The sequence below is a fragment of the Procambarus clarkii genome, chromosome 6 (assembly GCF_040958095.1).
Source record: "Procambarus clarkii isolate CNS0578487 chromosome 6, FALCON_Pclarkii_2.0, whole genome shotgun sequence".
Classification (NCBI taxonomy): Eukaryota; Metazoa; Arthropoda; class Malacostraca; order Decapoda; family Cambaridae; genus Procambarus; species Procambarus clarkii.
Window position 1 is genome coordinate 26,157,474 of NC_091155.1, and position 13,959 is coordinate 26,171,432.

General features: G+C 36.6%; 1 protein-coding gene across 3 annotated transcripts in view; it reads right to left on the bottom strand.

Moving 5' to 3' along the window:
* Cbl (E3 ubiquitin-protein ligase CBL) overlaps positions 1-13,959 on the bottom strand; it is an 89,203-nt gene that overhangs the window by 49,089 nt on the left and 26,155 nt on the right. For all 3 annotated transcript variants that reach the window (XM_045736164.2, XM_045736166.2, XM_045736165.2), the window contains exons 5-7: positions 10,232-10,369; positions 6,031-6,109; positions 3,617-3,757 (exon numbers count right to left, since the gene is read on the bottom strand). In XM_045736164.2, coding sequence (XP_045592120.1) covers positions 3,617-3,757; positions 6,031-6,109; positions 10,232-10,369 — 358 coding nt within the window. The remainder of the gene's footprint in view (positions 1-3,616; positions 3,758-6,030; positions 6,110-10,231; positions 10,370-13,959) is intronic.

A 13,959-nucleotide genomic window follows, 5' to 3' on the forward strand; every position in this document is an offset into this window, starting at 1 on the left:
GAAAACAAATTCAGTTTTAGGATACTAAAAATGTAATTTCATTCCTTTTACATTTAGAGAAAAATCTATTCCAAGACAATGAAGAAATGAGATTCCTGATCTCATTTCCTGAAAGGTAAGGTAAGATAATATAACATAAACCATGGAAGAAAACGATCCAGAATAAAAATCCAACAAATTAAAGTACAAATTTTCAATAACATCAGTGTTACCATAGACTAAAGCCACTTACAAAAAAAAAAAAATAAGTAAGTGAAAATAGAAATTTGGAGCGGATAGTAGCAGCCATTTGTCGGTGACTGAAGAAAATATGACTATTTATATACAGCGTGATCAGTTAGTATTTTAACAGTAACTCAATATTTGTTGTTATCAATTAAAGACAATATTCATATATTGATGTACTTCACATTTATAACTCGGAAAAGTTACATGAAAAAGTACATTAATTACATAAAAGAATCGTAATAACAGCATAGCACGTAGACATTGTCATCATCAGAATCAGAAACTTAATCCATAACTTATACAAATCATTACAATACTGCTAGACTAAACAGGTATAGGAAATTAAATCAAACTTACACAGGAAAAAAGTGATATTTATGGCTGTGTATGTTAACATATTAGTTTGAAATAAAACAATGCCAATGATGTTAAGGGCAGACTTTCAACTTGAATTTTAAAAAATTTGCATCCATATTGGATGAACCATGTAAGAATTACAATCCTTTTTATACATTCTTCATTGTAGAGGACTAAAAGTAATCGGACACCTGGCTGCTCAGCTGTTTCATGGCTAGTTCTTTGGAAAGTTGTGTGATCATTAACCACTGTCATGCGCCGAGTTTCTTGTGACATTCCCCCCCCCTGTGTGCATAAAATCAAATGTTTCCAATTTTTTTTTATATTTGTAAAATGATAAATTACCTTCCCTGAACACTAAACACGTACGGTAACATGTACGTGTAAAAAAACTAAAAAAATTTCACTTACTTTGGCTGTGGGGGACGTGGAGAAGGGGGCGTCACGGGTTGGTCGTGCCCGTGGAGAAGAGGGGCTTCACGTGCGTGAAGCTTCCAGAGGCAGTCGCGCGCGCCATTCAAGCACCGCGAGTTGCCACAAATATATTTTCAATTATTTGTTCTATGTATTTCCAATGCGTTTTTTATCGTATATGATGCATTTTTGTGTTCTTTACAATATGTATACAGTAGAACATTCATAATGTTCCATGGAACTGTGATACATGTGTCAGTAATGTGTCCACAATAAATATTTATTGTCGCAATATTACTTGTTAAAAATTCACTAAAATTACAATATGTACAGTTTCACGCACTATTTACACTGTAACACACTGTATAACACACTCAGTACAGTACTTCAGAAGTGAGTGATAATCAACGGAGCAGTCCATGGTACATAGCACAACTTCGCTCTCGTTGCACCAGGAACAGATAGATTTTCGCTTCCTGTTTCTTCGTTCTGTATGCTTGTATGTAACACACTCACATACACCATAGGCTTTAGTACCTATAGATGGTATGTAGAAAAAGCTTGTGAAGCTTAAGATAGTCTTGAAAAGATTATAGGAAAAGATCAACTTGTAATGTAGTCTTGAAAAGATCGCTTTGTAATGTCCCTCACTGGAAGAGATTCAGTCAACTAGGAAGAGATTCAGTCAACCAGGAAGAGATTCAGTCAATCAGGAAGAGATTCAGTCAACCAGGAAGAGATTCAGTCAATCAGGAAGAGATTCAGCCATTCTGGAAGAGATTCCGCTATTCCTGACAATATCTACGGAAAATACCACCATGAAAGCCGCTAACACTGTTTATCTATGCTACTTGTATCAGATGCATCATCACTGAACCCAGAAAATGATTCATCTATGTATCATCTATAAAAATTAGAGATGGCAAAAGTGGCGCTCAGAGCTACAACTGGATATGCTCGCTGTATCGTCCTCATCTTAGCTGTATCATTTGCATCCGATCTTTGTGTTAGGTCCTTATTGCGCCTAGCTTGATCAATATCATGACCCTTATGTTCTTCAAACAATAAGGTCTGAATTTCACCAACAGAGAGCGATCTTTCAACACCTCGTCAGACAGGTGTTTGGGAGCCAGAGGCGTGTGCGCCATCCATGGTTGCTCACTCAGTACTAAGCCAGCCAGCAGCCCTAAGACATTCTGGGAATTTTTTCCAAGATGGCTGCCTCTCACTGGAGGTCACAAGAGTCCATTTCGTACACAACCTACAGCACACCCGTTTTGAATGGGTACGAAATATTCAAAAGGTGTTTTCTCGGTTGGCGCAGTTTCCCACTGACCGAGTTTTCTCGGTTGATGCAGCACAGTGGTTAAAAGGAAAGGTAACAAAAGGTTTGAATTTAACTGTAGGTGTTCCATTTGCAATTGAAGTCTAATGTTGTCTCTCACCTTGAGGACCAAATAAATGTCAAAGGCCATTAAAGCAGGCTGTCACAAGGTTCACAAATCAGATTAAATCTACCACACACACACACACATTATTAAAACATTTGTTGTAGTATGAAAGAAGCTGGTAGACCATGGAAGATTACCGTCTTATGTTGCCTATCAGGTCATTTGCTATTGCACCTAATATTTTGACAGTGTCACATTTCTGTGTGTTGTCTCTTATGACTCATGGGTAATAGAGTTTTGTTTTGCAAGCAGTGGTGGACAACTGGCAATTTTAACCTACTCTTAACCTACTGGGTATGACTACCCAGCCATCATAATGAAGACTCGCCCGCAAATGAGATCAAGACGACGTATTTACCTGCTGAGTAAATGACATTAACCCCTGCACTATGCACTTGTTAAATGTAACACTCCTCTGGTGCACACACAAAAAGTTGTTCTGAAAAAATTATTTTTAATTTGATATTGTTAATTAGTATCCAGGAAGCACAAAAATTCAAATAAAGTCCATCTCTCTCTTGTGGTTTAGCTGTAGTGGCCCAGAGAAATTTTATTTTTAGATAAAAATGAGATGGGATGCCGCACAGGAATAACTTTGTAAATTTATTTCTGATGTTTCTCACTTTATTAATGTACTTTTTTCATTCTAACAAATTGCATTGATGTGCCAATGGTGGTGTTCATTATCTATTACTTTGAAAATACACATGTACAGATACACGTATATAAATATCCACTCATGATGTATTTATTCATAATAATATACATATATTTACAAGCCTAAATCTTATAATTGTACATAGCACACATTTTGCCTGTAAATATATACACAGTAATCACTCATTTGCTGCTGTTTAAAGTTAAATCCCTCCTAGTATGGCTACCCTGTATTTTCAGACACTGGATGGCGATGTGCCAGACATCATTCTACTAAGGCCCTAGAAGGAAAGTGAGTGACTTTTTTTTTTCCAAGATGGTGGATGTTTACCGGAGGCCAAAGAAGCAAAAGTGAGCCCCGTGTATGCACTTGAGTTTTAAATTCTATGATAGGCCTAAAGCAACCCTGGCTGTGGTGAACATCATCAACGGAACAACCCCGGTTGAGGTGCGCACCACCAAGGAAACAACCCCGGTTGAAAGTGCACAGTGCAGAAGTTAAGACTGACCTGCCATAAAGTCAAACACGGAGTACAAAGGAGGTGTCCACAGGGTTCTATTCTGATGTCCTTGTCGTTTTCTGCACAAATTTTACACAGTTGGAATGTCGAGCCCATTTCACAGTATAATTCATACTGTTCTTGGGTAACCTGAGGAATGAAACAAAATATTTATTAATGTATATAAATTGTGTGAAGTATTCAACCAATGGTTTCATATTTGAGTATGTAGTCATTAAATATAAAATAATAGCATATATGTATAGTATAGACCAGTGAGTGAGTGAGTGAGTGTAATTACCTAAGTGTAATTACCCAAGTGAAATTACAGGATGAGAGCTATGGTCGTGGTGTTTCATCTTCCCAGCACTCTTTATCACATAACGCTTTGAAACTACTGACGGTCTTGACCTCCACCGTCTTCTCGCCTAGCTTGTTCTAACTGTCTACAACTCTGTTTGTGAAAGTGAATTTTCTTATATTTCTTCGGCATCTGTGTTTAGCTAGTTTAAATCTATGATCTCTTGTTCTGGAAGTTCCAAGTCTCAGGAAATCTTCCCTATCGATTTTATCAATTCCTGTTACTATTTTGTATGTAGTGATCACATCAACTCTTTTTCTTCTGTCTTCTAGTTTTGGCATATTTAATGCCTCTAACCTCTCTTCATAGCTCTTGTCCTTCAGTTCTGGGAGCCACTTAGTGTCATGTCTTTGCACCTTTTCCAGTATTGTGTTGATGTGCTGCTTCAGATATGGGCACCATACAACTGCTGCATATTCCAATTTTGGTCTCACAAAAATCATGAGAAGTTTAATATTTCACTATCCATATAATTAAAAGCAATTCTAAAGTCGGAAAGTGGAGCATATGCTCCTCACATAATATTCTTTGTGTGTTTCTCTGGTGACATTCTACTATCTAGAACTATCCCTTAGATCTCTCTCTGTTAGAGTTCTTGAATACCTTTCCATATAATTTATAAGTTGTGTGTAGTCTATTTTCTCCAATTCTACATCCATAACATGGCATTTACTTAAAACAGATTTTCATTTGCCACATGGTACTCCAAGCACTTATTTTATCTAAGTACATTTGAAGGGCATGACAATCGTCTACATATCCTATCTTCCCTAGTAGCTTAGCATTATCAGCAAACATGTTCATATAATTCTGAATTCATTCTAGTAGATCATTTTTGTACACAATGAACATTACTGATGCATGAACTGAACCCTGTGGTACTTTGTTAGTAACACTCCTCCAGTCATATACATTGTGATTACTGCTCTCACCTTTCAGTCAGTTCAAAAATTTGTCATCCATGTCAGCAGTCTCCTTCCCTGTCTCTCATCCACTTCCAGCATGTTCCAGTTTTCAAAACAACCTCTTGTGTGGGACTATCAAAAGCCCTTTTTTTTTTTTAGGTCTAGATATACACAGTCAACCCAACCATCTCTCTTGTAGAATCTCTGTGGTTCTATCATAAAAACTAATATTTGTTACACAGGCTCTTCCTGTTCGAAAACCATACTGTCTGTTATTATATCATTACTCTCCAGGTGTTCTACCCATTTGGTTTTAACTATTTTTTCTAGTGTTTTTTGTCTACAACACTTGTTAATGATACAGGTCTATAATTTAGAGAGTCTTCTCTGCTACCATTTTTGTAGATTGGAACTGTTGGCCTTTTTCCAAATATCTGCTAAGATTCCTGTGGACAAATATGTCTGGCATATCAGTTGAAGTGGAATGCTCAACTCAGTTGCACATTCTCTCAGCATCCAAGGTGAAAGTTCATCTGGTCCAAAAGCTTTATTTCTTCCTAGCCCCTTGAGTAAATTATCTACTTCATCTTGAGACACATCTATGTACTCTATGGTGTTTTCTGGAATTGGTGCTGTGTCTGGTTCTCTGAAAACCATCATTTTGCACAAACACACTTTTGAACTGTTGATTTAGTGTTTTGCACATTTCTTTTTCCATTCTCAGTGAACCTGTTTCCCATTTTCAATCTCTGGATTTTATCCTAAACATTTAGTTGCTTTAAATGAATTTAGAGACAAGGCCTTTATCCGTTTTACATTTGTTTGCTAAAGCTTTCTCAAAGTTCCTTTCTGCCCCTCTCCTCACTGCTGTGTCTTTGTTTCTTGCTTGTTTGTAGTGCTGGTATGTTTGCGGGTTAAGCCTCTTCCTATATTGTACCCATTTTCTTGTCTTTTACTCTCTAGCCCTCTCACAATTTCCGTTCAGCTAATCCTGTTTTCTGCTTCTGTATCTGTTTTGGTATGAATGTTTGTGTGCCTTCATCATATATTTCACAAATATATGATGAAGACACAGACGCTGATCATATTATATATTACCAGCGTCAAATGCTGTTCATTAAATATTATAATATGCAATACATTCTTGGATTACTAACCTTTATATGATCCTCTGGAGTGGCTTCTACAACCCACGTAAGGTCCGGATTTTGATTTCGACCATCGGGATATAAATAACTGCAAAAAAACAAGATATCTAATTTAATGTATATAGGCATTAGATATTCATCCTTATTTTCTAAATTACTCCCTATTCAGTATGTATTTAACAATAATTGTAGTTATAGGTCCTGTATTACTGATACAGTAACATATACAGCTTGCATTATTAATAGACTTGCATGACTAAAAGTAATGATGAACATGTATGACCTGCATTACAGACAGTAATGATGAACACACACAACCTGCATTCCTGACAGTAATGATGAACACACACACAACCTGCATTCATGAGAGTAATGATGAACACACACACAACCTGCATTCCTGACAGTAATGATGAACACAAAACCTGCATTCCTGACAGTAATGATAAGCACACACAACCTGCATTACTAGCAGTAATGATGAACATGTAGGACCTACATTACTAGCAGTAATGATGAACATGTAGGACCTGCATTACTAGCAGTAATGATGAACATGTAGGACCTGCATTACTAGCAGTAATGATGAACATGTCGGACCTGCATTGCTGACAATAAACAGAAGGAACTTGAGCAGAAGAGTGTAACATAAGATAAAAATGTAAAAAATAAGCAAGTAAAAAGTGTAAATGCAACTGCAAGAAAATTCTTTTTTTATTAAGATATGTGAGACTAAACTGGATAGCTAAACAGCTCCTGAAAAGTAAATGAGAAATGCAAACAAATGACTGTGAAAGGCTGTCGAGTATGGTAAAAATGTGGCAATACTGAAACATTCTCAACTGTTAATCAAATGATAAAGCTTACCATTTGCTATTATCACTAAGTGATAATAGAGAAGTGATTAATGATGGTGTCTGCAAGAATGCTTTATGTAATGTTAAAGGATTACAAATCCATGAGGAAAAAGTCACTATGGGAAGCACGAATGGATGAAGAGACGGGGAGGGGGGGTGTAGACAAGGGAATACACTAGAGCAAGCTGGTCCGAAGAAAACAATTATGTTGAGAAGAACATTGTAGTAAGGAGAGGTGAAACTAGCTGTAATTAACTACTTTACTGTGGACTCGTGTGTGCTTAGCTATATGAAAAGACAATGTTGCTTAAATTGAAATTTGGGAACATAATATAATTAATGAGAAGTAAATCTTTTTAGTTTTGTTTACAAGGCAAATTATGCCATTATAACATGGTATGAAAACAATTTTAGACTAAAAAGCATTGTGAAACAAGGATGAAGCAAGTGAGATCATATTCCTGCTCTTCAGTAAGATGCAAAGAAACATGTAAATACAGTAACTGCACTTGCTAAATTTCTAAATTTAGACAAGGCACAACATAAAATAAACAAGAGAAGACTTAAGAAGTCCTGGTTCTTTATGGTTAGTACAGAAGACTCTTGAATTCTGGCAAGAGCTTTTATAATGTAAGATTCATTATGTAAGAGCAAAGGTGGTATTACTAAATCATCTAACATAAATGGGGAAAGTGCATTAAAGTTACTCAAAAATCACTGCAGTCACTTACTGCATTTGTGGGTCAATATGAGATGCAAATGAGATTGGGTGACTGTCAGGTATGGTTAAACTGTGGAGGCACTGAAAAGATACCATAGCAGTTATACTGTATATGAATGAAGATATTGTTAGTAGGTAGAAAAGGAATTAAGCAAAATATTTTTTCTTGTAAGGTACTCAATATAAGGATGTTTTTGTTAAATGTAAACATGTTCAAAGTTTGCTCATTTGAGAGAGAGAGAGAGGACAATTGCAGAGTAGAATCAGCTTTAACAGTGAAAAGTAATGATATGAATGATTTAGATAAGTAAGTGGTAGGTTATGAATGATTGTGATTGTAAGTTATGAAAGTTTTAGATACCCTACTTATGAACAATGTTCAACTGGACACCAATATTTATTGCATATATGTAATAAATATATAAATTTAAGGCACTCCAAAGGAATTTTGTAATGAACAAATATGTATATAATTCAAGTACGTATAACACGAACACATATGATCAAATAGTATTCAATCTTTAGTTACAGTAGTCAATAACATCAGCAGTTAAGATTTATAGTTTGTGTCATGTTGAGAGTACTGAAGAAGGTAACACAAGATAAATAATAAAGATGTGAGATAAATTTATAGGGATAATATTACCAAAGACTTTCATGATAAAATTTAATGTTTTTTATGAACATTAAATTCCTGATCATGAAGAAGGCATGATGAATGAACTGACTGATGAGAGACCCATGATGATCTGCTTAAAGAGAATGATTAAAACTAAATTGCATTAATATGAATAGTAACTGAAGATATTGGCAAGTCAAGTCTTAGGTGATGTAAATGAAATGGCCAAACATCAAGTGTGGAGAATGCTCTCTGTTTCATGAAGGCAGGGGAGTGCATATAAAAGTCTTAACATTCAGTGTTCAAATAATGGTATTTGTAGTAATCTACATATATGTGGAGGTTATTAATTGTCACACAAGATTTGGAACATTTTAATTTGAACCTTATCAACTTTCAATGGACATTGAGGAATCAAGAAAATGTTGAGTAACAAAATGTTCTTTCCTGGTGGTCCCTCAGTAAATCCACAAGCTCAGCACTGGTTCAACCATGTTTAAGAAGATATACCAGGCCTCTGAAACCCAGTCTTGCCTACCAGAAGCAAGAACCAAAATCTAGCACTCTCTACAAGCTGAGGGGAAGCTTGAGGATCAGAGATCAACTAAAATAAAGAAAAACCCACCAGAAAGCCCAAATGTAAGAAAACAAGCAACTATTTGGAAGAAAATTAGTTACCTAAAATTAACGAGGCTAATGATTGTTGATGTAGAGTAAATTATCCTAACTAGAAACTGTTTTGCCACTTGATCTACCACATTTCTCTTGGGGAAAAGGAGGTTTGTTATTTTAGTTCATTTATTATGCACCCCATACCCAACAGAGGCACATAATTGGTTCAGGAACTGAACCCCACAATTCATTTAGCTAGGCAAGTTAAGTCCTGATAAGCTAGTTACACAGATTTTAATGAAATATTATATCAACAATGAGTTCAAGAATTACCACATGTACAGTCATTAAGCTAAGCAATTTATGTATGTAGTGAGCTGGTATCACAATTTGTTTTGCTTATCACGCACACACAACGTCCCATCCAGTGGGCAGCGATGGAGAGATTACACTCACTCCCACAGAAGTGGATCATTTCATTATATCCATTGACCAGTCTCTATAGCAACATTATAAAAAGATCGATACAAAATTTATAGTAAACAAAATAGTATATATACTGATGCAACCTCATTATAACACACGCACACACACACACCATATAGCATGTCATACACATCACAGAAAGGCCAACCCTGATATATATAGTGATATATCAATGATTTTCTCATTGATACACCACATCATTGTGATTTTTTTTTGTGTAGTCTGAAGGAGGGCATAAGGGTAAGCACACCACTACCCATAGGCCAGAGTGTAGACGAGCCATTCATAAAATTCTGGTCGGGCACCAGTTCAGATCTCCAGAGCCTCCCAGTGAATTCAGCAGAGTTCTGGGTTGATTGACATTTGTCCTATCAATGCTGAGTGGGTTAAGGCAGGTGTCTGGGAATCATCAGAATGATGGGTCAAGTCACCTCATTGCCTCAAAATTATTTTCTTGTATCGACTTATCAACTTTAATACTGCATCAGTAGTTTGGTAAATAATTTGTTTATTAATTAAAATTTCAATGAGCTTTTATACTCTTAGATTGACTACTTTTGATCAGTATTGCATACCTACGTGTAAAATGCTACTGTATGACCCTTCCCTTGCCACAAGTAAACCTGATTAATGTTGAAGCCACACAATGGAATCGAACCCGCATCCCTGAACACCTCAGGCACATGCACTATGATTAGACCATGATGGGCTTGAGGAGTTCTGGGAAGGGGTACAATCCATCGTGAAAATTCAATATTTTCTCATATATGTCCAGTACTACGTTCCTATGATTTCAATGTACAAATTTGATTAGTTCATCATCCAAATGGTCTCTAAATTTTATCTAGCAAATTATTTTGGGAATGAATTCTGTCATTAGAGTTCAACAACCTTCCAGACACTCGGCATACTTACAATCCTTCTCTCTGTCCATCTAGAAGGGCTTGACAAAGAGATTTATTTTGAGGAATGGTCTGTAGGATACTGCCATCACTGGTCACATAACCGATCGCCCATTGACCAAGCCGTGTACACGATAACCGGAACACATAACTGTTGGGATGAAATTAAAGTTCATACAAGTTTAATGGGACCAAAATAGTCCAGTAAACAATATCCATTAATTTCAGTTCTCAACTAATAAATTACAATTATGTCAAAATTTATAAATATGAATGTCTAAGAGCAGATGATGTCCAACCCTTATGTTTTTTAAATTGCAAGTAAGTAAGTCATGTATAATTAAGCGCAGCAAATGATGGATGCTTATATGGCCCTTTAACCAATATAGAAACTTATCTAGCAATGCTTGAGCTTATTGATATATCCGAGATCCTATAGAGAGTCACTCTGAAAAAAGCATACAGATACAGAATCCTAATTTAGTATTAGATATTTGTTTTATTACATTAATGAATTAATGAACTTAAACAATTATGAGAGAGCATATTTACTGATCTTGTATATAAATCAGAGTAACAAATTATTCAAGCCAATTTGAGATACAGTACACTATTTTCCCAATTATTATAAAATAAACTCTTATACCATATATATACACAAATCAACAAAGTTCTTGGATCCAATTTCCAGTCTTGTTAAATTTTCTCTCATTTTACAGCATTCCTGCAGTACAACCATAGGTTTAACAAGCTCTCATTTTTTACTAACGGACTTTGAGTTTTCACATCCACTTGGAACACTACCTTTACATGGAATTGTGTTCCACTGGGCCAGAAGGCAGTTGAATGTGGGCTATGAATCCCTATTCTGGTCAAAGAATAGGAGATTGACTAAGTGTGTTCCATCCATCCAGCCTTGTGGTCCTGTTTTGCCACAGCACATTTTCTACTCTGGTATGACTCTTTCCATTGGAAAGATATTGAAGAAAAGATATGTGCGCCTAGCCCAAAAGGTGGATGAATTTTGTGTCCATAATGCCATGTCCACCAAGTTATTATTTATAGTGCCCGAAAACTTTTGTGTTTGCTCATGTTTCTGAATTTCCCTAAAACAAAATACAGTACAGTATAAAAAATATAAACAAATATTTCTATTAGTTATGCTACAGTTCATGCTCAATTTCTTAATTTTCCAATATTCCTTTGTTATTGCATTTCCAAGTGTTGCAACATTTCCTATTGCTTCAATACTACTTTATGTTGTTGCATTCTCTCAAGTTTTACCCCATTCCCCATTATGTTGTGTCCCTGTGTTAGGCATAGCTTCTCTTGTAATACGTGTGACAGCCTCCCACAGACTTACAGTTATAACGCAAACCGAGATCTGCCCAGCTGCTCTTTATTGTCCAGCCTGCTGCACACCTCCATGTCTGCATGTCTTCTCTGCCTGCCTGCTTGTATGCTTACCTGCCTGTCTGCCTGTGTTTGTTTACCTGCCTGCCAACCTGCTTGCCTGCTTGCTTGTTTGGTTACCTGCCTGCCAACCTGCTTGCATGTTTACCTATCTGCTGACCTGTTTGCATGCTTGCTTACCTGCTGACCTACTTACATACATACCTGCCTGCAAACCTGCTTGAATGTTTACCTGCCTATAGACCTGATTGCATGCCTACCACCAATATGTATATTTACCTGCTAAAATTCATACCTGCCAGTCAACTTGCATGAAAGTCTAGCTACTTATCTGCCCACCTGCCAGCCTGCTTGCATGCTTTTCAGCCTTCCTGCTTGGCTGACTGTTTATGTACCTCGGTGTATGAGCAGTAGTGAAGCACAGCACAATAAATGCTGTTTGGAGGAAATTGTGGAAGAAGTCCGAATCATTTCATGTTACTTGAACACGGCACAACTAATCCCACTTTTAATAATTACCCAATTAATCACAGCAAGTAGAGATGATTAACATTAGTGGTATTAATTTTTTCACTTGTTATGTAATACTGAGATAAAAGATTTTATTTTTTTAATTTTGAGTGGGTCTATGGAATACAGTATAACCCTAATTTTACTACACAGTACAAAGTTCTACTTGAATGAATTCAAAGTACTGTAGACATTTTTTACAGGAATGCATCACCGGCATTTTTTTTCAAGGGTCTTCTATATACAGTATATATTTTTTTTTTTTACTTATGAACAAAAATCTTTTCTAGCTTTGTGGAGAGGAAACTAGGGAAGCTACCAAGAGATCTTGCCCAGAAATGTGTTGCATGAAATGAAATACCCCCCTTTATGGGCAGCACCTTAAAGTGAGGAGTGCATGTACTCCACTAATCAAGAATAATTGAGCAATGGGCATTTTACCAGTTCAATGCAATTTTGTGACTAGGTTTTATTAAAAAAAATTTGGAGGAAGTTTGAGTGGTCTAAACAATTTCTGGGTTTCATAGTGGAAAGTTACACTTGATTGGCTGATTGATCTCTGACCTCCATGATCTCTCATCACCAGCACAGTTGAAGGGGGCATGGAAAGTTTTAAAAGGATCCTTGTACAGTACCTGTAGGAATAAACATCATCCAATTCTATCCTATTCTATTCTATTCACCATCCTATTCGTACAAGTGAAGGTTCATACACGGAGGATGACAAAGAAATTAGTGATATCCTAAAAAAGCAGTACGAGGACATGTTTAGCACTCCAATAAACAACATGAAGGTGGAAGATCCAGACAATTTCTTTATGCGGGATATTCAAACCCCTGTAAATATAACTGATATAAACACGAGCGCACTAAATTTTGAAAGAGAAATTGAAAACATGCCCATGCACTCGGCCCCAGGTCCAGACTCATGGAATTCAATATTTATAGAGAAATGCAAAGTGCCGGTAGCACAGGCACTCAGTATAGTGTGGAGGATGAGCTTGGACACGGGGGAGATACCAGATGCACTTAAAGTAGCAGACATAGCCCCTCTACACAAGGGAGGGAGCAAAGCATTGGCAAAGAATTATAGACCAGTTGCACTAACATCGCACATCATAAAAGTATTTGAGAGAGTGATTAGGAGTCAGGTCACCAATTTCATGGAGACCAATGACTTTCACAACCCAGGCCAACATGGATTTCGAGCGGGAAGATCGTGCCTCTCACGATCTACTTGAGCACTACGACAAAGTCACTGAGGCATTAGAAGAAAAACAGAATGCTGATGTGATATACACGGACTTTGCAAAGGCTTTCGATAAATGTGACCATGGCGTGATAGCACACAAAATGAAGTCAATGGGAATAACCGGTAAAGTAGGACGCTGGATACTCAGTTTACTGTCAAACAGGACTCAGCGAGTAACCGTCAACCATATAAAATCTAGTCCAAGTGCAGTTAAAAGCTCTGTACCTCATGGTACAGTCCTTGCACCGCTGCTTTTCCTTATTCTCATATCAGATATAGACAAAAATACAAGTCACAGCTTCGTATCATCCTTTGCAGATGACACAAAAATCAGTATGAAAATTACCTCGGCTGAAGACATTGAAAAACTTCAAGCTGATATTAATAAAGTTTTCGACTGGGCATCAGAAAATAACATGATGTTTAACAGTGATAAATTCCAGGTACTCAGGTACGGTAAAAATGAGGACCTTAAACATAATACAGAATACAAAACACAATCAAATGTACCCATAGTAGGAAAACAGCATGTCAAGGATTTGGGAATAATAATGTCTGACGACCTA